At 48.8% G+C, this 24,915-nt stretch overlaps 1 protein-coding gene across 1 annotated transcript in view; it reads right to left on the bottom strand.

The window, feature by feature from the left end:
• PTPRT (protein tyrosine phosphatase receptor type T) overlaps nt 1-24,915 on the bottom strand; it is an 803,437-nt gene that overhangs the window by 38,531 nt on the left and 739,991 nt on the right. Inside the window, exons 23-28 of the mRNA XM_039227066.1 lie at nt 16,915-16,991; nt 9,467-9,503; nt 8,091-8,188; nt 5,483-5,542; nt 4,645-4,761; nt 165-319 (exon numbers count right to left, since the gene is read on the bottom strand). Of these exons, the coding sequence (XP_039082997.1) occupies nt 165-319; nt 4,645-4,761; nt 5,483-5,542; nt 8,091-8,188; nt 9,467-9,503; nt 16,915-16,991 (544 nt within the window). The remainder of the gene's footprint in view (nt 1-164; nt 320-4,644; nt 4,762-5,482; nt 5,543-8,090; nt 8,189-9,466; nt 9,504-16,914; nt 16,992-24,915) is intronic.

Raw genomic sequence — 24,915 nt, forward strand, 5'->3', positions numbered from 1 at the left:
TTATTGTTGTTGTCATCAGACCTTGGGGCTAGGGCTGGGTTTGGGGACACAGGGCAGGGCAGTCTTGAAGGTGAAGAATAAAGGCCACTGGAAAGACAGCGTCTTCCTACCCAAGAGCAAGGCTGCAGAAGCAGCCTTGTTCAGCGCTGGAGGACTTCACTTACCTGCAGTGGACCACTATGGGCCCCGCCTCGGGGGGGTTGAGGAACTTGACTTGGCGCACGAAGCCCAGGAGGCCGGTGGCATAGCAGGGGACGCCGTGGTCAGGCCAGCTGGTGAAGTGGAAGAGGCGGAGCTCCCGGATCTCGTGGTAGCCTTTCTGAGGAGAGAATGCGCCTCTGTTCCTCCAGCTGCTGCCCCCACATTGCCCAGCACGCATGGGGAACATGGCTGCTGCACTGAGGAACCAGCCTCGCTGCCATCAGGGAGGAGAGGACTCTGCCAGTGTGAGCAGGGGTTGCCACACAGGGTGACTTCTGTGATCTGTTGTGTCCGGGAGCCATGGAAGTAGATAATGTAGAGGTGGTGGCTTTGGTGCAGGACTTCTCAGAGCCTTGAGTGGGCCCATGTACACTCTGTATCCCCAAGGGAGTGTTACAGCCTCGCACAGTGTTTCACCAAGGAACCCTCTTTTGACAAGGGTGTCATGGGACTGATATTAAGCAGAACACACTCAAAGGAAGGTTGGCTTCAAACACCAAGTTCAAGTCCCTGCCAGTAGACCATAGGCTTTTTCAGTGACTGAAGTCTGTGTCCCTCAGTTCTCCAGTCCTGTCTGTCACTGTCTCTATGGTGTGTCAGACTTCTCCAGTCCTGAGATTCTTATTTAGAACGGTAAGATAGGAAACAGGGGCAGTGCAGTCTGGGGCTTCAGTTCCCTCCACTTCCCCCCTCACCGCTCCTTCCAGATACCCTCCGGGCTAAGGGCACTGCTCTGACCAGTCTGTAGTCAGGTGTCACCTGGAACCTGAACTTCGGCAGGCTCCAGCTTCTCTTAACTTGCAATCTCCTGCAGGTGTGCAGAGAACACTGGGTAGGAAGAGTGTTCATGCTTTCAGTTAAAGAATATTCACCGAGGTATCTGCCTCATGTTAGGCATTGTGAAGGCAGAAATAAAAGCCATGGCCCCTGTCCCTGGAACAGCTCATGATCTAGCTGGGGAGGCAGACTCTTAAGTGGGTAATTCTACTGAAGTATCTAAAGGAGTGTCAGGTAACCCCATCCGGAGAAGGAGAAATCATAGAAGGCTTTCTAGAGGAGGTGATGCATGGCCCAAGTCTTGAAACACAATAATAGCTAAGATTTATTATTTTTAACTATTTTATTATTTTTATTTTATTTATTGTTTTATTATTATATTATTTTTTTAAAGAAGTTTTTTAAAGTTTAAAGTTTTAAAAAATTAAAAAACAAATTTTTAATGCTTACTTATTTTGGAAGGAGAGAGAGTGCACATGTGTGAGTGGGAGAGAGGTAGACAAGAATCCAAAGGAGGTTCTGGGCTATCAGCACAAAGCCTGACATGGGGATCGAACTCATTAACCTCAAGATCATGGCCTGAGCTGAAGTCAGATGCTTAACAAACAGAGCTACCCAACTGCCCCAATAGCTAATGTTTATTAAGCACAGCACTCCATGCCTGTTACTCTCCTGAACATTTCAATGTATTAACTCCTTTAATCTGCATACCAGTCCTTATGTTGTTATCTCTGTTTTGTGGATGAGGAAATTGAGGCTAAGCAAGGTTGAGTAACACAACTAGGTCACACAACTAGTTAGCTGTAACCCAGTTGGACCCTGGCTGTTGGACTCCAGAGCCTGCACTTCTGGTCACTATGAGACACTGATGTCCGAGTACTGCCCGGCGGAAGGGATGACGGGATTCCTCGGCAGATAGGCAGCACAGGTGTCTGCGTGGGGACAGGGCTTAGCACAGCACGTGCACAGATCACAAGCAGGGCACCCCCAGAGGAGAGTGGAAGACAGGGCAGGTGCTGGATCCCGGGAGGCCTTGCATCCCACACTGGGTCTTTACTGGGGAGCTGGGGAGGCTGCAGGGATGGCTGCACAGAAGGGGAGGTGCATCATCAGGCTTGCATTTTGGGAGGACCCGTGGAGCATGGATCTGAGCGGGTGTGTTGAGGAGCGGTGCAGACGGCGCTGATGGTGCCTTCCCAGACCCCCTTTCCTGGGCCAGGAACCCCATCCCCCGCTCCTCTGAGTCTTGACTACAGACACCCACAGCCACCCCTTCCTTCAGAGAATTGCTCAGCCCGACAGGAGCCACTTCCCCTGGGGGTTGGGGTGGGCAGCCGGCCTTCAGTGGCTGGAGGACAGCAGAGGGAGCAGCGGACTTGCTGAGTCTGCCCAGGACTGAGGGGTTTCCCGGGACATGGGACTTTTGGTGCTAAAGCCAGGATAGTCCTGGGCACACCAGGGCGTGGGGTTACCCTAATGGAGGAACAGAAGACCCCTCTGCCTTGAGACAGGACCAGATGTCTCCAGAACACTCCCTCACGTGGCTCCTTCCCTGCCCTGTCCCTTCTCCCCCCTTCTCCTCCCCTCCCCTCCCCTCCTCTCCTCTTCTCTTCAGAACAAGGGCACCCAAAGGTCTGCCTCAGGCTCAGCTTCCCAGAAACCCAGACTAAGACAGGGTGAGACTAGAAACAGAGAGGCCCTGGAGGAGGCTGGGGTGGGAGTCCGGGGCGGGGGACTGAACAAAGGCCCGGATGGGGGCCCTGATGGACGAGCTGAAGTAGGAGAAGAGAAACCAGCTTCAGGAACACTCAGTTTTTCATTCCAGACTCAGAGTCACCTCAGCCTGGGGAAGCCCTTGTTCGAGCCCTCACCGCCTGCCCTCTGGTCATGTGTCAGGGGGCCCCTCTCCCACTTGGGACTGTGCTCTCTTCAAGGGCAGATGCTGCTTCCTGTTTATTATTTCTGGGTCCTGGGCTCGGCTCAAGAACCGATTTTGAGCTAATGACCCAGGCAGTTTGCTGAGTGCCTGTGTACAGTTCTCCAAAGCCTCCCTGCTCAGGTGTGGGACCCAGGATGGGCCACCGTGTCCCCACTGCTCATCTCACTCTCCGCACTAACTGCCTCTGTGCCAGATGAGATAGGAGCCCTGTCCAGGTCCTTTTTGTGGCTTGTGACCCCAGGCCTCCACTGCAGGAGTGCTGACTGTGAGGGACTCTCTTTTTCTGCTGAAGTGCCCTTGGCCGACAGGAGCCAACTCGTGCTGGAGGTCACCTCTCAGTGGCTGGTCTATGGTCAGAGGGCAGACTGAGGCAAGGATGCCAGCTCTCTAGTGCAGGTCATGCTCTGGAAGCACCCTGGGGCAGGCCTAGGCTAGACTTTGCTGAAGACCCTCTTGTTCACCTCCTTCTCCTTCCCTCTCCTGCTTCCTTCTCTATTACAAATCTCTCTTGAGAGTGGTCCCTGGGTACACTATATGCACCCGAATCCTTGTCTCAGGCTCTGCTTCTAAGGAACCTGAGCTAAGGCAACATCAATGCACATGGTGTCTTTCTCCTCATTAAGGAGAAGGGCCCTTCCCCCTGGCTCTGCACCTGAGCCTGCAGATGTGGGCCTTTAGTAGCACAGGGCTTGCAGGGGAAACTGTACTCGACCATGCGTGCAGGTACCATAGCATGCGTGCGCCCGCTTCGGTCCTCACAAGCACCTGTCCAAACCCCAACAGTGCAGCTCTCAAAGCAGTGAATCCCCGGTGCTTCTTGGGTCTGTGGCCACTTGGTCCATTAGAGTAGGTGCTTTCAGAAAATGGCACGCATGGAGTAGGGGAAGGCACAGTGAGCTTCAAGTCAGGGGCTGAGATGGGCATCTGGTTCCGCCGGCTTGCGGCTGGGCAGCTTTGGACAGCGGACGTACATGCGCTGTGCCTAATTTTTTTCACCTCTAAAATGGGAGTCATGATAGTACCTCCCTGGAGAGGTTGTTGGGAAGATTAAATGAGTTCATGTATGCAAAGCACTGGGAAAAGCACCTGCTTTAGTAATTGTTCAATAAGCATTAGCTATCATTAATAACAGTAATTAAATTATTAATCTAATGATTATTTGGAATCTCCTTCTTGCCCACTAGCTCCTGCCACCCCAGCCTTGTTTTAATGCCTAGACCGGCATTTCTCAACCCCCACATCACTGACGTTTGTGGTTGGGGCCTGGGGTGTCCTATGCATTGCAGGATGTTAATCAGCATCCTCGGCCTCCACCCACAGATGCCAGGAGCACCCCTCCTTTCTCAGATTTGATAACTAAAATGTCCCTAGACATGGTCAAAAGTCCCCTGTGGGACAAAATCACCACCAGCTGAGAACCACAGGCCTAGAACATGTTGAACTCTTTCCCCTTGGCTCTGCGTGTTTCTTTCTCTCTGCCTGGCAGACTTTTCCTCCAGTTCTTCCCTCAGCTGGCTTCTTCTCATCCTTCATTATCTGCCTAAATACCTCCTCCTCCAGGAAGCCCTCTCTGACCATGTCATCTTCCGGTCTCCACTCGTGGCATGTTTTTTCCCGTGGCTTTTATCACCATATGGCATGAGTCCATGTATTTGTCTGTTGAATTCTGCTTGTCCTTCCTGCTAGAGGGGGGAGTTTGTGTGCCCCAAATGAACAAACACGCTTACCTTCTGGACTGTGAAGGTGCGTATGACATATTCTGCCAGGGGTTCTGTTTCAATCAGGGTGACTTTAATGTCTCCATAGACCTCTGTGTCATCTGGCCAGTATCGCACACACTTCACCTGGGAGGAAAGACAGAGAACAGGACGAATGAGTGTGTGGCCGAGCGCAAGGAGCCGCCTCGTCTGGCCTTCCTGTTCAGATAAACCCAAGGGCGATTTGGGTGGAATTTCGGTCGAAGGGGTTCTCAGCTGGCCAGGGACTGGCAAACCGCACAGGGCCACGCTCTTTCCCCAAGGAACTGGAGCTGTTAGGGATAATGGTACCTTCTTTTGCAGAGCTCCTTAAAATCTCTAAGTCCATCATCACCCTAAGTGATCGCAATAGATCAAGGTGGGGTAGGCAGGTGGCATTACCCCATTTACAGATGAGAATAATGCTCGTGTGTGGAGGTCTGGTGACTTGTCCGGGGTCATGTGGCCACTTCCATAGCTCTGGCTGAGCCCTCTTTCTGAGAGATCGGGCTGGGGCGGCTGGGCCGTGTCAGCAGAGCAGAGATGAGAATAAAAGGTGGGAAACAGTGAGGGAGTGGAAGCAGAAGTGGTCGGGAGAGGGGCATTACTATTAAGAGGTGGAAACTGGGGGCTGGAAGGAGAAAGGCTCTCATTTTGGAAAAGGATGGAGGGTGCTGGGCTCAGAGGGAAAACTCTGCAGCCGCTCTGTGTCGGGCGGTGGGTGCAGATGCTACAGACAAGCCAGTCCCGTATCCTGACTCGACGTCACAATACGCGGGAGGAAGAAGAGATCATCATTGCTTTCCCCTAAAAAGAACAAAAGCATTACCATTCCGGGGGACGCCGCGCGGCCTACAGTGGCATTTCCCACAGTGTGTTCCGCTGGGCGCTAATAGGTGTTAGGTAAAAAAAAAAAAAACAAAAACAAAAAACAAGAAACAAAAAAACAAACAAAAAAAAGGTTTTGTGGTCAAATGAGTTTGGGAAATGCTGGATTAAACAAAATTAAAACAGGCCGCTTTGCTACCAGACTCCTGAGCTCGTTGAATGCGCTAACGCTAACGTGTTTTCGACTCTCCGAGAGGGGCAAAGAGTGCACAGCATTTCCCAAACGTATTTAACCATGGAACCCTCTTCTCACTAGACATCCTGCAGGCTAGCATCCCGTGGAACCCACTTAGGGAAATGCTGGTATAGTGCAACAGGCTTTGGAGGCAAATGCATGTGTAGCTGTGTAGCTTCCAGAAAGTGCTGAAATCTCTCTGAGGCTCAACTTATTAATAATGATAGCTAGGGGCCCCTGGGCAGCTCTGTCGGCTAAGCTTCTGACTCTCAATTTTGGCTCAGGCCATGATCTCACGGTTCATGAGATGGAGTCCTGAGTCAGGCTCAGCACTGTCAGAGCACAGCCTGCTTGGGATTCTCTCTCTCTGCCCCTCCCCAACTCATGTTTTTTCTTTATCTTTCTCAAAATATACAAATAAACTTAAAAAAATGATAGCTAACACTTAGTGACAACTTCTTGTTTCTCATTGCTTACTAAATGTTCTATGAATTCCTTCCATGTGTTATTTAAATAGCTTATCATTACAACCTTATACAGATATTATTATTACCCCATTTTACAGATGAGGAATCAGAAGCGCTGAGAGGCTAAAACAATTGTCCAAGGTTCAGTGATGGATGGATCCAGGATGCAAAGCTAGGCCACCTGAATAATGACCAGAAACACCACCTTGGGCAGTTGTTGGGAATCAAGATGAAGGAATCCACAGTAAGGTCTGGCATGGTGCATGGCTCTTCGCAGGAGTTCCATCAAGAGATTGCTCCCCTGTTCCCTCCCTAAATCCAAATGAGACTCACGATCTGTTCATCAAGGGAGTCTGTCTGTCTGTCTCCAAATGGGATATATTATAGAATGGGCTGGAATTTGCCTCTGTATTCTTAAATCCTAGCCTGACATTTTTTTTTTTTTTTTTTTTTTTTTTGGTCCACGGCAGTTCCTCCCCCGGGCCTGGGATCCTGGGGAGCAGTCGTAAGTGGAGGGGCCACGAAATAGCATGAGAGTCAAGAGTGAGTGATCCTGGACGGGCTCTGGCTAGGGGACTCCAGGGTAGTTGATCCACCCCTTTGGGCCTGTTTCCTCATCTGTAAAACTGGAGAAGGGACTAGGTAAGAGTGGGCTCGAGGATAAAATCTCTCCTGGCCCTAGAGTCCCATGATGCCACAAGATGTCCGTAGCCCTTTCCTGGATTACGACATCAGCCCAGATTCTCTCTTTCCCATGATCTTGGAGACCAGGACTCTTTATTTTAATGGATTATCTGGTTCTTGCCAAAACAAAAACTTACCTGCCCACTCTTCAGTTAGTTCTTATGTTAAGTGGAGAGGCCCTCTTCATTCTAGGGCCTGTGCACCTTGCCTTTAAACCCAGCAGCCCACCCACCCACACGCCACAGTTTAGCAAGTCGGCAAAAGCAAGCTGGGAATAGCAGTCCCATTTCCAAGCCCTAGGAGTAGCTAAGGAGGACGTAGGAGAGAGTCAAGATAGAGCAGAGCGGGAGACCAAGGCCTGAACCCTGAGGAATATCAAGGTTTAGAGGTAAGGGAGCAAAGGGTCAAATGCTCTGAGAGGCTGAGGTCAATGGGAAGGAAGTGGCTATTTGCCCACATGAAGGATGCTGGTGATACTGACGGTGTAATTACGGGTGGGATGGAGGGAGGAGTTACCCTGGATGGGGAGGAGGGCGGGAGTGGAGAAACGGAGCCTGTGTGTGAGTCTCTGGAGTCTGGCAGAAAAGTACGGACAAGAGAATCCTTTTTGTTCGCAGGTTTGGTATTTTTCGGAGAGACGGTACTCAGGATGTTTTATGTCCAGGGGAATGATCAAGCAATGAGAAAAAGAGCTACTTTTCAAGTGAGTGGGGAAATGAGAAAATTCTCTAGTAGACTCTATGATTCAAGGTACTGGGATTGCCTCTGAAAGGGCAAGAGTCACTTCCTCCGTCAGGGGAGGCTGAACCATTAGAAACGGCAGATATTCTACTATTTGGGGTCAACAAAAACGGCCATTTCTTATGGATCCCCCTGATGAGAGAGGGGAAGAATGAGAAGGTGGTTATAGATGCATGTAGGATTGTGGCTTTGCGGTGTGAAGATGAGAGTTTACATCTGATGGCTTCAGTTTCCTCAAAGTGCATGAGATGACATCATCAACGGGATGAGGGTAGAGAGTGGGGTGATTTGAAGGGAAAGGCCAGTCCCTGAATGGGAAGCAGGAGTGAGGATGTCTCCCATGCAGGCTGTTGTGAGGGTGAACTGTTGAACACTGTTGAGGGCGGGGGAGGGGGAGCACTTGGCACATGGCACAGAGCAGAGGAATGTTCCGGAGGGCAGCACTAGCATCCTGTGTCCAAGTGACTGCGGGAGGGGCTTACCCGGCCCACTTCCACGAGGTTTGTGACCATGACGATGCTGGCTGAGTTCTCCTGCCAGATCATTCTCCAAAAGTCCTTGACTGTCTCCTGCATTGGACCTGCCGACAGAGAAGGTGTTAGGGTTAAGGAAGCGGCCGTCCCTCCTGCTTGGTCAGTCAAGGCTCGGCATAGTTGAGCAAGAGCAAGGCCAGACTATCCTCGCTGGGACACCCAAGTCGCTGAGACCAGGGCCAGAGTAGGGAAGAGAAAAGCAGCTGGCCAACTGAGCAGAGCATGCACTAAAGCATCCACTGGACATGTGGACAGCTTCTTCTCTTCCCTCTGCTCTCCCACAGCCCCCATGTGCCCTGCACCCATTGCCCTTCCCTGGTGACAATTTTCCCTCTTAAAATTAGGCTCTGGAAGCTCAGTGAGAAACAGGGAGGAAATTGGGGTTGTAGGGAAGGGAGGAAAGAGAGCTACCAAGAGCCAGGTGCTCACGGCGCAAAGAGGCCCAAATGTGAGCTTGACAAACACAGGGAGCATTCGTCTGGAGCCCAAACAGCAGGGACGGAAAAGAGAGATGGCAAGAGAGATCTGAGAGGCCAAAGCAATTTCCTTGGAAATTTCTCTTTCAGTGTCCTGGGCCTTCATTACTTTCACAATTACTAAAGTAACACGTGTGTTTGATGTCAAAGTCTGGATAGCATTTTTCTATATATGTATACATTTTTCTGTATATGTACCTGTATTTATATATGTATTTGCTGTAATAAGCATCATTATTCTATGCATTTTTGCACGTTCTTAAAAATTCTGACCAAGCATGCAATGCATTCACTGCATAATTTTCTAGAATATTGAAGTATCAAATTTTAACTAATCTACCAACGGTTGGGCATTTAAGATTTTTCACTTTTTTCCTATTACAGATAACACTGTGAAGAGTATCTTTATATATGTCACTGTCCATATATATAAGTATCCACAGGATATCCTCCCCAAAGGGTTCAGAAGGTAGAATCATGTTTAGGCCTCTGATGTACTGCCAAGTTGTTTTCTAGAATGGCTGGCTACTTCTGTCTTCTAGGAGTACACTCATCAAGGAGATAAGGCAGCACCAGCTCCAGTTCTGGATGGTGGATATTGAAGGCACATGCCTAAAACTGATGCTTCCGGTCTGCCTGCCTGACCACTTCCTAGTGACATCTTTTTCATCTCTCAATCATTTCCTCCCCTAGAGCTGAACTTGTCACCTCATTCCTTCCCCCCAAAAATATACAGAGACACTCCCAGGGACACCTGGAGGCTCTACTGGTGGCTTCTTTGCTGGCAGACACCCATCCCTCTCTTACAGTGAAGGGCAAGGACTGTTTCAAGGAAGAGGAGGTACTTACCCTGAGTTGCAATGTAGTGCCGAGGCCGATGGTATCCCTGGATAACAGGAGAGAAGCAAAGTGAGGGCCTGCAGCCAAAGCTTGCAAACACCATAATACTAATAGTTATCCTTTCCAGATATGGTTTCCTCATAGGCAAGATGAGAATAGCATTAGACATTTCCCAGAGAAGTGGCAAAGATTAAATCAGGTAAAGTATGTCAAGAGCTTATTAAATCACTCAATTTATAATAGTTACTTGCAAGGCGCCCATATAGGCTTGGCCTGGAAGCAAAAACTGGGTGGACCCACAAAGAGGCAGAGAAGGAATTTCGGGGTTTATGGGGGTACATAAACCACCAAAAAGTCTTTCCTAAGCCATAACTCTGTGCAGAACACTGCGTGAGTCCCTGTAGGCCACCCACCAGAAGAAAGCCATTGAGTTGTTGGCCCCTTGAATAGGAACAATTAGAAAAAAAAATTGGGAGGGCATCTGGGTGGCTCAGTTGGTTAAGCATCCGACTTTGGCTCAGGGCATGATCTCGTGGAACGTGAGTTCAAGCCCAGCGTTGGGCTTTGTGCTGACAGCTGAGAGACTGGAGTCTGCTTTGAATTGTGTCCTCCCCACCCCCCACTCTGCTCCTCCCCTGCTTGTGCTCTGTCTCTCTTTCACACAAAAATAAACATTTAAAAAAGAGGGAAAAATTGCCACAATATGACCATCTCTGTGCCACATGGCTGGGCTTGGAACTGGAAGTCCCATTCACCAGGGAGGGCCCCATACAGGTGTGACCTAGAGGGTGATAAAGCCACTTTCTGATTCAGAGTCCAGTTCCTGATAATCCTTGTCCATCTCAGAGTATCCCAACAAGCCTGGGCTGTGTGTGCTCTGGTGTGGGGTTACCCTGTGCCCCATAGCCCTGATCAATGGGGAAGAGGCTGAAGATAGCCTCCTCTTTTGCCTGCATATGGCCGCACTGGAATATCCCCTTTCCGGTGCCAGAGAGGAAGTATATCCTACTGGGTAAAGTTCAAGTTTTGGGACAAAGATTTGCATTTAGTACATAACACTGAATGTAATTAGTGTTTAGTGAACACACGTGAGTGAATGAGTAGATGGAAAGATGGATAAAATTTCAAAATACAGATGTCGATTATGGAGCCTGTTAGTGGAGAGCTTATTACTGACAGTCCTGAAATCTACTTTCCTTTATGGTTAACTATCTTAGAAGAAAATAAGCCCTAAAGTTTGATGAATATCTAGTTTTGTCTTCAATGCTGGTGATCCGTCTTTCTTTCCTGCTGGGGTGGATATGCTGCCTCAAGGCCCTCTTACTCAGGAGAGGAGCCAGAACTGCCATCTGTATGGTTTATGGTGAAACAGATGTGCCAGCTCTGAAGTTCTGGATCCACTTTCTGATTCAAAGACTCGTTTTTGAGTCCCTTATATATTTCTCCATACATATTTAGTAGGTACCTTCTCATTGCTGGGCATACTCTAGAGATGCCAGAGTTCAATGTCAGCACCAACCCAGGCCAATGTCACGGCCTGAACTGCTGGGTTAACCACAGTCACTAGGAACAAACAGCCCCACCTCAACTCTTTGTTTGAGAGGTCCTCTCTTCTTGGTGGGTTGCCAGCTTCTTGAGGACAAACACTGCCTCCTAAGTTTTAGAGATATTTTCCGTAGAGCCTAGTACAGTGTGAGACTCGGAGCAAATGTCCAAAGAACAAGTTGCTAAGAGGCCAGCTAAATAAACTAAGGTTGGAAGAGGTTATGTGCACATTCTGGACCCCACTGCCTGGTTTTGAATCCCACTCTGACCCTTATGAGCTGTGTGATGGTCTGGGGCAAGTACTTAACCTCCCTGTGCCTCAATTGATTTTTTTGCTATTAAATGAGGGTACTTATATTTACATTATAGGATTGCTGTTAGGGTTATAGGACAGTTACTATGTCCAGGCACTATCCTAAGATTTAACATATGGAACTTTATTATATTATTTTATTGGTTATCTGGCAAATATTTATTGGGTGCCTACCACGACTAAGAGTCTGTGCTGGCCACTTGGGAGATGGTGAGATCAGAATCCCTTCCTTTCTCATTGCTCTGCTTGTTAATGTAAAGCGGAGCTCTTCTCTGACACATGGGAAGTAGGAAGGGAGGTGAGAGGTACCAGGAGCTAACTGTTCCTTCAAATCAAGGCGGACAGGGTTTCCTAGGCTCTGGGGAGTTTTCTTGAGTAGATTTGGGAGCACAAAGTAGTCCCCTAGAGTGTGGGAGGATGTGGTTTCTCATGCCCTCCCTACCCTCATCATCCCTCCTAATTACAGCCCTCATCCTCCCTGACCTGGGCCATAGCTCCGGCCTCTTGCTGGCCTCCCTGCCTCCAGTCTGGTCCCATAGCCCATCTGTGTCCTGCCAGAGCGAAGTCTCTGGGGCACATCTATGTTATCTTCCCCACCAAAAAGCCTGCCACGGCTCCCCCATGCCTGCACAATAAGGTCCAAATGCCTCAGCTCGGGACTGCTGACCCATCTCCAGCCCTCTGCCGGCTGCCCCTTTGAATCCTCTCTTGTGTTCCCTAAGCCACAGCCTCCCCACACTGCCCTTCAGATGAGACCTCCCTCCTCCTGAGTGGTGCCACAGGCTTCTGCAGATGCCCAGTGAACACACTCTGCTGCAATACAATCTTTGTACTTTTCCCCTTCTGGGCCACAGCGCGTGACACTAGGTGCAGTTTTCAGCAAAGGCTGGCTGGTGGTGTGCATGCATGAATAGGTGTCTGGGGTGAGGCTGGGGCACTCCTAATGGTTATTTCCAGTCCATCCCTCCATCAGCTTTCCCTGTTCTGACCTCTTACCCCGGCTCACTGGCTGTCTTGCTCTTCTTTGGAAACAACAATCATGTTTCCATCTAGAGGCCTTTGGGCTGGCCATTCCCTGTGCCTGCTACACATGTCCCCCATTAACTCAGAGGTTTGCTCTCTCCCTCCATCTGGGATTCTGTTCTTTTGCCAGTCACTTCCACAGAGAGCCTCCCCTGACCACCCTGTGAGCACCTTTCAAGTTTCTCTGGTTTACTTTTCTTTGGGGCACTTGTCACTAAATGGCACAGCGTTCCTTGTTCATGTACATGCTGTCTGTTTCCCCAGTGGAAGGAGAGAGCCAGCAGGGCAGGGCTATATCTAGCTTGCTCATGGCTGTGTCCCCAGCGCAGAGAAGTCTGCCAGGGCCACGAGCCCCGATACACATGTATTGAATGCATGCACACTGCGTGTGAGTAAAAAGGCCCTCTGGTCTCTAAGACCCCATCTTGTCCCCCCAAAAAACATTCTAACCAGGAGATTCCTCAACAATGGAGATAAAAGGAATCACACTGCTTAACTGGGGGCTTTACTGGGGATTTGCCGGAACCAGTACAGAAAACTTCCTAACCTTAAAAGAACTTTGAGTTCATCAAAGTCCCACCTACACAGCACACAGATCCACTGCAAACCAGCCCCGGCTGCCTCCATCCGTCTGTGAGCAACGGGAAAGAGGCTTGCATCCAAAACACATTTATCTCACTCTGGACTCATGCATCTGTTACTTACTGGGGACCCAGATACGATATTTATTTCCAGACTGGTAATTTATAACAGATTCAAGTGGCCAATACATTCTCGGGTGTGCAAACAAAGCCGCCAGTGGGACGGTTCAGACAGCAGCAGACCCATGGCCTCTGGAGGCTGCCCCATCCAGCTCATTATCCAAATGGAGTTGTTTTAATGGATCGTCAAGATCCGATTGTGGATAAATGATTCTAGCACAGGCAGTTAGCTCTTCTGAGAGCCAGGATGATTTTGGCCGGGCTGGAGACCAGGGCAAAAGGTTGAAAACTAGAGAGCTGTCCAGGGTGTGTCTTGCCGGGAATCTCCAAAGAGACTAAGGCAGTTTAAGTTTGCTGGAGTACATAGTAGCTTCACAATTAATGGGCTTCCCCACCCCTTGCTCCACCGCGTATCAGTGACAGTGAGCTAGGAGGGGCTTGTGCTTGGTGTCTTCTCTGTCCCTCCACATCCCCACTTTTCCCTTCCGTGGGATGTTGACCCATAAGGACCACATCATGGGCTTCCATGTTCTCCAGCTTCCAGCTGGGTTCAGCCATTGGGGAGCAGAAGCAGGGGCTCAGAGACCATGGGGAGGTTGGGGTGTATGTTCTTCTGGGTCCACCACCAACTCTCTGTCAGAGGCTACTAATCCTAACCAGGGGATACTGCGCCCCGCCCTGTTGGTTTCCTTTAATTCTGCCCCCACCCTTGTTGAACTATTCTCAGTTATTTCCTTTGAGTGAGCCTCTGTTTCCTAATGGGAGACTGAGAAGTACATCAGTTACCACATCCTGCTGGGGTAGCATTACTATCCCACTTTACGGAGATGAGAACAAGTAAATAATTCACCCAAGATCATAAGGCTTGTAAGCAGAAGGACTGAATAAACCCAACAAGGGCTGAATTCATGACATTGATCTTGTGAACCTTTGACTCTAACCAGTGAGATCCAGCAGAGGCCAATGTCATATATTAAGACAGCATCTAGCAGAGGCTGTTTGGCTTATATGTACAATGTAGTATTTCCTAGAGAAGGAAGGGGTGGTAGGGAGTCCTCATGTGCCAGGAACTGGATTCTAGCCATGCAACCTTGAGCAAGGATCTGAAGCTCAGTCCCTGGCAATCCTCAAAGGCTTGCAGAATGCACTTTAATGATGGAAGCTGGTAGGCATGGGGGGTGTCGTCAGTGTTGATGTTGCAGAGGTCCACCTGCAACGTCAGCAATTTCATTTGCTGCCCGTAACACACCGAAGTGGATCTTGGCTCTGACTGTGGCAAGATGCTCATGCCACTTTGAACTAAGTGTCTATCTAGGAGAAGTAAACTTTTGCTGGAGGCTGCCACTTAGATGACAAATGCCAGATACAGCAACTTGGGCCAGCAGACCTCACATGGGCCATGGCCATCAGGGTTGCCACAAGAACTTGCCTTGACTTCCACTGAAACTGAAGCCCCCATTCTTGACCACGTGTAGGGCCTTTGTAAGCCAGGGTCCAGGCAGGGAATAGGATCCATTGTGAGTGTTTCAGACACAGGGACTTCTGCCTGGGCAGCTGGGGACCTATCGGGTATAGAGAAGCTGGGATGTGCAACCCTGAGGTTGGCACTAGCGGGAGACTGTGACGGCCCCTGGAACTCGTGGGTGATGGGAGACACTGAAGTGGCTGGACCCAGAGTGGGGGCTGCCCGGCAGAGGCGGGAACTCCAGTGGGTCTGCCTGGTGGAAGCTGGCACCACAGCTGGGATGTGGCCCCCACTGCAGGGAGGTGAGAGAGGAGGAGAAGACACCAGCTTCTCCCTTCCTTTCTCTTTCCAATCTCCTATCAGTGCCTTCCTCATAGGCATCAGTTTGCTTTCCCTCCTGCCGTACGCGTGCGCGCACACACACACTCTCTCTCTCTCTCACACACACACAATCTCATACACACTCACATGCACATTCACTCTCACATACACAGTCTCATATTCATACTCACACACTCATATACACACACACACTCTCTCACACACACACCCATACACACTCACACTCTCACATACATATTCACTCTCACATACAGTCTCATACTCACAATCACACACACTCTCACACACATTCACATATATGCACACACTCATATACATGCACACACACTCACACACACTCATATATATACACAGTCACATATGCACACTCTCACATACATACTCACACACATGTGCACATACATGCACCCTCACATATACACTCACAAACTCTAATATATACACTCTCACATACACACACTCTGACACACAGGCACACAGTCTCACATACACACAAAGATACCAGTCTCACATACACACAAAGATACACACTCATACAGACACTCACAATACACACTCATGTACACACTCTCACACTCACATACATATACACTCATGTACACACTCACATATATACAACTCACAAACATTCCCACATACACGTATGCACATGACTGTCACATACACGCATTCTCACATACCTACATACTCACACACACATGCACACCAAACTCACACACTATCACATACATACACACACTCACACACACTCTCAACACTTTCACATATACACACACACTCTCACATACATACACTCACACACATACACTCACACACACACTCATACAAGCAACGCAAAGCAGAACGGGGAAGGACAAGAAATCTATCTGAGAGCAAACAGACAAATGACTACCATAAGGCTCAATAAATATTTGTTGAATTAGTCAATCACCTGGATGAGCCTAGGTTATGGGGAGTTGAAAAGCATACCGCTGCACTTCACAGCTTGTGTGTAAAAGCATGTGGGCATCAGAGGGACCAAGGAGGAGCTCTGAGCCACTCGTCAAGGCTCTCGGGCTCCTAGCGGAGGTCCTGAGCAGCCTGGCTTGCACTGGTTATGACAGGATGTCCATCTGGGCCTTGGGGCCACGCTCCCCCCTTTGCAAACTCTCTCACTTCCAAGGTGAAGCAGCCCCTTTCCTAACTGGGCATCTGAAACCCAGACTCTCCTCCCTCAGACTGTCTTACCGTTGGTGATAGAGAAACCATCCCTAAGCTCAGCTCTGAACTGGTCAGCTCTGTGATCAAGAACTTCCAATAGCCCTCTCTCGTCTACACAACCAAGTCTGGCTTTCTAAGTCTGATTGTAAACCACCAACGATCTAGCTCCAGCTAGACAGAATAATTTCCACTATTCCCGTGATGCAGCCTCAGCTCCCTTCAACCTGAGCTGCTATATACTCTCTGCTTCCAGCTGCTACATTTTGGCTTGTGCTTTTCTAACCAGAGACCCGGTTTCCCTCTTTCATTTTAAATTCTTCCTGTGCTTGAAACTTTGGTTCACATCACATTTTGCATTCCTGATGGAAGAAGCGATATCCCCCCCAACCTCTGAATCCCTGCAGCATTTTATCTGAACAAATGACACTTACCACTTTCCGTTCGCCCTGGAATTATTGATGTGCATAGCTTATCTTCCCGCTCAGGTTTTAAAGGGTACAGACCATGACACTTTTAGCTTTATGGTTCCCAGAGCATCTGGCACACAGCAGGCGCTTTTAAATTTGTGGTGCATAAATGGCTTTACCTTCAAATGAATGAATGAATGGACAGATACATGTACAAATGAATTAATGAGTGAATGAACAAGACGGGTAGCTGTCCTGGGGCCCCACACAGTAGGCTACTCCAGCTGGGCTGAAAGAGGATAAGGTTTAAGACGGGTCATCAACTTGGGTTATGCTAATTACATCCGGACACGTTCTGGGAGGGCCACCTTGTGGGGGAGCGTCGGGGGGATGGCCCTCGGTCTTGAGCCTACTGTAACCAGCCCCAGAGCCCAGCCGCCCAGCCCCATGAAGACTCTCACATCAATGTAGTTGGCGTTGATGTAGTCAGAATGCGGGTCTCCATCCAGCACCAGCAGCCTCACTCGGGAATGGTCATCTGCAGAGAGAGAGCAGAAAACAAGGGGGTGGGTGGTAAAGGGCCTGCTGGCGAGGGGCCAGCACTGCCCTCCTGCAGAGCTGCCATGTTTTAGCAGTAGGGGCATCATGCTGCTTTCTTACTCTCTCGTTTGAGCCCTGCCCCCACCTGCAGTTATTAGACCCATTTACAGATGAGGCAGTTGAGGCTCAGGGAGATCACTGTGCCTTGAAAAGCACAGTGTGCGCCTTCTCTTTTTTTCCACCTGTCATTCTGGTTCTGTCATTACCTGTCTGGGTGAGTCACCTGCCTCTTTAAGTCTTAGTGATTTCATCATTAACATGGAGGCAGAAATCCCTTCTTCATAGGAGAGTGCGCAAGAGATCAAAATACTTGGGAAGTGAGAAGTGTTGGATCCAGACTCACACGTTCCACTTCCATGCTTGCTGAAAAACGGCAAATTTACCTATTTTCCACATGCGCACAAACGCTGTTCTTTTGCTTCTTGGGGTATTGGTGCAAGTAGATGGTTGGCCACAACTGTTACCAATACAATGATTCAAGTGGAGATGGCTACATCATTATAAAGGAGGTCATCAATAACTGCAAATCGTGTTATAGAGAATACGCTTTCAAGGCCAATCCAGGCATAAACAAGATTTGCAGGGTTTAGTCAATGGCATGCTTGCTTCAAATAACATCCAATAAAAACTATTAAAACCCCCTTGTATGGAAGAATCAGGCTAATCCTTTACAATGAATTAAAGTGCACTCTGGCACGCTAAGAGACACACAAAACGGAACACCCTGGCTGGGTCTGGTTGGAGGAGGGGCTTAGCTTGCTGTCCAGTTCACTGTGAACCCATCGCTCATGTCACTGCATCCACGGTCCAGTCTAGGCCAGGGCTAGGTTCGCAGCGAGTGGGGTGGAGTGCTCTGCACCTCTACATGGGTCCCCGGGGTCAGACAATGGGGCCAGCTTGTCCTGCTGAGACTCATGAAGCACTTCGCACTTCACAAGCACATCTGCTACTAACTGGAAGCCCGTGAGAACAGGGACACTGCTGCTCTGTTCCCTCTTCCTTCCTCTGCACGTTCACATACGGCGGGAGCTCCGCAAACCCTTGGTGAGCATGTGAATGGATCACTTCATGGGCCGGTGAGACGAGCAGTGTAGCCCTCGCTACAAATGAGGGAACCGAGTCTCGCGACGACGGACAAGCCACTTGGCCCATGGATGGTGGAACCTGAGAGTGGGGTTCTCTTAATTCTGAGCTCAGACACTCCTGCTTCCAAAGAGGAGGTCTAAGCAGGTATCAGAAAGTGCTTCAAGTGCACATGGAGACAGAACGCCAGAGAAGTGTCAGGAAGAGCCGAGAAACCACACAGGGGCTGTAGTAACTCAGAGATCAGCACCAGCAAGAAGACGCTGCCCTCCTGGGGACGGCGGGGCAGAGCGAGGAGGCGAGGTTATCAGAGCCGGGGGCTACGCACCAGCCTTGGAAGCTGGAGCCTGTGGGCCCCCCCAGGGAGGCTGGTGAAAAAGAGGAGCCTCACTCGCTGCTACAGGAGATGTCTGCGATTGGGACAGAGGGGAAGTAGTACCCCGGCTTCTTCCTTCCCCTGCCTTCCAGTCTCTCACTAGTGCATGGCCTTGGTCAAACCCAGCTGGAGGCTGGCCGGCAAGAGACTGAAAAATGCAACCTGCAGAGGGTGAATAGGTGAATTATTCATTGAGCCTGTGCCATGTGCCAGGCACTCTGACAGACACAGAGATATACCAGATGCCACTTTTCTTACTCATTGTGGGCAAGAGTTTCAGTGGAAACAGCAGGGGAGAGGGCTAACTCAGCCTTAGCCGTGGGGAGTGGGGTGTGAAGTGGGGAGTGTGAAGTTCACCTTTATGCAGTTCATGGCAGGTATCAGACTATGTCCTTTACTCCTCCACATAGCTCTGTAGATTACTACAGTAAGGCCATAATGATATGGTATTTTTTTAATTTCCACTTCACAGATGAAGAAACAGGGGCTCAAAGAGGTTAAGCAAGGTGCCAGCATTACACAGCCCGTAAGTGGCGGAGCGGAGATTCTAGCTCTGGTCCCTCCCGCCCTGAGCCCCAGCTCCACCCACACAAGGTACTGTCCCTGGATGTCTGCTCCTGGAGTCTGTGCAAATGGCTGGTCCCAGCTCTTGCAGGATTCTAGCCCCAGGAGTGGGACTTCCTGAGGGAGCCCCCCCCCGGGAGCTCCCCCCCTCCATCCTGCCCCGCTCCAGCAAGGATTCAGGCAAAGCCCAGCACCTGACTCCCAGCTGAGGCTGGTAAGCCCTGTTACCAGCAGTTACAGAAACTGCAAGCCTTGGGGCGCCTGCATGGCTCAGTCAGTTAAGCCTCTGACTTCAGCTCAGGTCATGATCTCCTAGTTTGTGAGTTCTAGTCTCACATGGGGCTCTCTGCTGTCAGCACAGATCCTGCTTTGGCTCATCTGTCCCCCCTACCCTGCCTCTCTGCCCCTCCCCTGCTGGTTCTCTTTAAACAAACAAACAAACTTAAAAGAAAATGTAAGCTGTAAAAACACACATTGTATTTTCACTCATTGGTCTCACTAATGACTTATTGATTCAAACATCTCCTTTATTGAGTTATGACTGCCCCTGGGGTCTACAGCCCTGGAAACAGAGATTCTGGTTTAAAATGTTGAGAGAGAATTTTCTTAACCTAAAATGAAACTTAAAATCTGAAAGCAAAAATGATTTAAAAAAACCCAAAAAGAAACAAGCTTATTTAAGTTAAATATTCTTAAAGATGAAAGGGGCCTCTACCCACTGATGATGGTGTTGGTTAATATCTTCTCTGCATTCACTCACAAAGAACCTACTATGTGCAGGCTGGCTGGCCTAAGGAGTGTTGTCAAATTGATACACATGCTTAAGAAATCTGTCAGTGCTATTTGGGAAGCAGGCTGTACACAGAAGTAGAGCTTCCAAATCTAGAAAGTGGGGAGAGGAGGGCTTTGTGAAGTAGAATGTGAATTACAAGTGGGTAAGGCTTGGGGCACCTGGGCGGCTCCGCTGGCTGAGTGTCTGAGTCTTAATTTCGGCTCAGGTCATGATCTCGCGGTTATCCAACTAGAACATCTGGCTCCATGCTGACAGTACAGAGTCTGCTTGGGATTCTCTCTCCCTCTCTGCCCCTCCCCTGCTCTTGCATGCACACACTCTCTCAAACTAAAAAAATAAAGTGGTCGAGCCTTGACCAGTGCCCAATGAGAAAGGGTCTTTTCCATCAGAGGGAATAGGAAGAGTAAAGGCAGTATTCTTGAAAAAGCAAGCACCCAGGGAGGCTGAAACCCATTTCCTTTCTTGTGGACACAGTGTGAGGGGATTAGCAACAGGAGGAGAGAGAGAGGAGGTAGGCAGGGGTTAGGTTACAGAGGGCTCTCTATGCCTTATAAAGGTACTCAGATGCAAGTACCCGTGCTGGGCTCTGCAGGGCATCCAAATACAGGATAACTCTATTTTCTGAGGCTGTGAAAGGCTATTTTATTATGAAATGACAAAAGTTCATTCCCACATGTACCAACCTGTGGCAAGTGGGATACACTAATGATGTGAAGTATGGAGCTGAGGGTCAGATCTGGGTTCACATCTTAGCCCTACCACTTAGGAAGTCAATTGATCTCTCTTAACTTGGGTTCCTTAGCAGAGTGGAATCAATATTCTATAGCTCATGGAGTGTTGGGGGGATTAAATAAGAAAATGCAGGCATGAAAAGTGTGAGGACATGAAGAGAATGAAAAGACAAGCCACGGACTGGGAGAAAATATTTGCAAAAGACATAGCAGATTAAAGGATTTGTATCCACAATATACAAAGAACTCTCAAATTCAACAATAAGAAAACAACGTAATCAAAAATTGGGCAAGAGATCTGAACAGACACCTCAGCAAAAAAGATACACAGATGGCAAATAAGTATATCAAAAAGTGTTCAACATCAGATGTCATTAGGGAATTTCAAATTAAAACCATCACGAGATACCTCTACATACCTACTACAATGGCCCAAATCCAGAACGCGGATAACATCAAACGCTGGTGAGGACATGGAGCACCAGGAACTCTTGATTGTTGCTGGTGTGAATGCAAAACGGGACAGCCACTTTGGGAGACAATTTGGCAGTTTCTTTCAAAACTAAAAATATTTCTCATCATATGAGATCCCGGCAATTGCTGTCTCTGGTATTCACCCAAATGAGTTGAAAACTTATGTCCACACAAAAACCTGCACTCAAATGTTTATAGCAGCTTTACTCACAACTGCCAAAACTTAGAAAACAACCAAGATGTTGTTCAATTTATAAGTGGGTAAACAAATGCAGTATATCCATAGAGTGGAATATCATTCAGTGATATTTAGAGATAGATTATCAAGTCATGAGAAGACACAGAGGAAACTTAAATGCGTACTGCTAAGTGAAACAAGCCAGTCTGAAAAGGCTCCAGACTGTGTGAATCTGACTCTAGGACATTCTGGTATGGACACAGTAAAAAGATCAGTGGTTGTCAGGGATAGATGGGGGGATGGACAGGTGGAGCACAGCAAAATTTTAGGGCAGTGAAACCATTTCTGTATGATACTGTGATGGTGAATACCTGTCACTCTACATTTTCAAAATCCCATTGAACTACATAACACATTAGAATAGCCTGTAATGTAAACTGTGGGGGTTAGCTAATAATAATGGATCAATACTGCTTCATCAATTGTAACAAATGTATCACATTGATGCAAGGTGTTAATAACAGGGGAATCTGAATGTAGGTGGGAGGGAGGGAGTATATGGGGATTCTTGTATGTTCCACTCCCTTCTTCTCAAGACTAAGACTGCTCTAAAAAAACAGGGCTAGGACAGTGCCTGGTATGAAGCAGATGATTAATAAATGGTGGCTCTGGGCTGGATATGAGGCAGGTTGTGAGCGGAGGGCTGCTTAGAAATGTAGTGTTCCCATTTGCCCTTCGGTACCAAATGAAAATTCATCTTCTGCAGAGGCAAAGAGCTACTGCATGTACTCTTTAAAGGGCAGAGTCTAGCCATAGGCTCCCCAGAAAGGGACTGGAAGGGGTAGCAGTGTCCTCATGGTTTATTTATTCATTCTGGGAGATGCTAATATTGTTCCGCGTCCCCCTCTTCTTCTAACTTTATATAATTAGAAGGATAAAAAATTGTGTTTATCCACAGGCACATGGAGAACGATGAGGCAGCGGGCGATGGGAAGGAGCTTATACAAGGTAATTTACAAGCAACCCAGAACGTTCATTATGCCCTATCTACATTTCGCAAGCCCGAGAAACAGCTAATTTGCTACTCCTCGTTTGATATTCCAGACAAGGAGAGGAGTTGAGAAGAGTCATACAGAGGAGACGCAGACTCCTCCATGGTGAGGTGAGCGGAGGCTGGCCCCATCTGGCTCTCAGCTGATGTGGGAGACAGGCAGGAATGGGCTTGTGGGGAGGGGGCAATGGGTGGCTAGCCAGAGGAGGGAGACACCTAACTGCAGTGACTCCATGGAGATCCCAAGAGCTCCCCCGAACACAACTCCAGGAGAACAGAAACACTGTCCCTCTGGAATCAATCTGTTCCTTGTCATTTTAAGACAAAGACCAGTGGCATGCCACTAAATGTTTAACAAACAGCTCTCTGGAGGGGAAAAAAGGGTCCTGACCGGCACAGTCTGCTGATTTCTGTGGTATAAATACTCCCACCACGACTAATTTCAAGCTACCAACATGGCATCAACTAGCTCACAAGATTCCTGAAAATCTAACAATCTGTTCTTGCAAGCTGGTATGAATCAGCTCAGGACACCACCGGCAGGGAACAAAGCCTTAGCAGAACCCATGATGCTTTGCATGATCTGATGATTTGGGACCCACTTCCCAGTCTAGCCTCATGTCCCCCTCCCTAAATGCTAAGCTGATTAACTATGCTCTTTTTTCAGTTGCTCAAATGCACAATGTCTGCTCTGACCACAGGGCCTTTGCACACGTAAAGGAACACCCCCAACCTACCTCCACAAGCCTGGGAACATCTCATTCTTCAGGTCTCAACTCAGTGTTCCTTACTCAGGAAGTTTTCTATAATCTCTCCATCCCAGACTCTGAGAGCTCCCTGTACTTTTCTTCAGAGCTCTTATAGCAGCTATCTTTCTGTGATGGCCTGATTAACCTGTGGCTCCACTCTTCACATCCTACTTAAGGGAGGACACCTTACTTACTGAAGTGCTCTACAGTGTGTGGCACATAGCAGGTGCTCAATAATTATTATATCTGTGTCTGAGAGGCCCAGAGCCAGAAAGGGGCAGGGCCCCTTGCTTAATAGCCATTCGGTTGATTTTAGGTAACCTGGCCTAGGACGCAAGGTTCTTTTCTCTACACAGAGCTGGCAGAGTGTGCCTGGATCCTGGGCTTGAATTTCCCCCTTTCCCCAGATCTGACCCCTTACCCTACAAGCAGACCCATTCTGCTCTGTCCCCAGACTGGCAGCCAGTCCTGCTTCTGCAGAAGAGATGAAGGGATCAAGTAGACTCTGGAGACAGGCAGGAGGTCTGTCACACACTGACCATATCACCTGGGGCATGTTCCTTATCTTCCCTGAGCCTCCATTTATCCAACTATAACATGAAAATCAAATCTTCCTTTGTATATATATTGCAAGGATTAAAAGAGGTAAGATATGAAAGCACCTGGTGTGTTGTAAGAAATCAAAAACAAATATGTAAATTTGGTTTAATTATTATTCTAGATCAATGGTCCTCAAAATGTACTCCCTTGACCAATAGCTTCAGCAACGCCTGGGAGCTTGTTAGAGATGCACACTCTCAAGTCCCAGCCCAGACCTGCTGAACCAGAGACTCCAGTGTGGGGCCAGAAATGCATATTTTAACAAGCCCTCTAGGAAATGCTGATGCACCCTCACATTTGAGTGTGTAGATCGGTGTCCAATTATGTAGCATGGAAGTGCCCTGGTCATTCACTTCAGTCTGTCTTGGGGAAGACCAAATGATCTTACTGGAATTAGGCCTGAGACGAGAGACCCACCCTGTGTTGGGTGGTGAGGCAGAGGAACTTACCCGTGTGGAATGAGTATGATGTTTCAGGTACTATCTGGATGCTATGCCACTTATCTCATAGTAGCCCTGGGGAGTCTCTCTTTGTATCATCACCCCATTTCATGGATGAGAAACTCAAGGTTCCAAGAAATCGAACAACTCAGGAGAAGGTGTAAGATCAAGAGCTTCCTCTTGGAGCAGTGGGAACCCCAAGACTCACTGCCCCTATACACCCCTTCCGCGCCAGTTAGGGTCCCAACACTGTCCATTCCACTGTGTTCCCACGCCCAGCCTAGAGGAGAGGCTATTTCCTCCTGCGTGCAGCTCTCACCCTGCAGACAAACCACAACCTCTCCTCCCTCCCCACCCCCCCCATCAAAGGTAACCCAACAAATGAGTCTTCTCAAGTAGAATCCGCTTAAAGAGAGATCACTTGAGAGAGGCGGGGCTAGGGAGGGAAGATCACTTGGATATAGGATGCTCTTTCTTCCTGTCTTCTGGGCACTGAGGAAGGTAAAGAAAAGGTGTAATTTTTCAGAGAAAAGAGATTTGGCTCATTACGATGAACTGCGGAGCTGAAAAATCATTTCCTAGAAGGATTGGAAATGTTAATGCCATCATCTTGCACGAGTGGATAGGGAGGAGGGAGATGATTCTGCTGAGACTGCCTGGGTACCTCATTGAAGCTAAAGGTCTGCACATTCAATCTTGATTGAATTACCATTATCAAGAGAGAGGGTGGCTGGGGAAGGGGAGGGAAACGGCCCGACGGTCTCCGTACCTCCTTGTTCTGCCCATTCCATGCAGGCTGGGTTAGGTGGCTCCCCTCTGCAGG

Source organism: Hyaena hyaena, unplaced genomic scaffold (assembly GCF_003009895.1).
Source record: "Hyaena hyaena isolate Hyena2069 unplaced genomic scaffold, ASM300989v1 scaffold_25, whole genome shotgun sequence".
Lineage (NCBI taxonomy): Eukaryota > Metazoa > Chordata > Mammalia > Carnivora > Hyaenidae > Hyaena > Hyaena hyaena.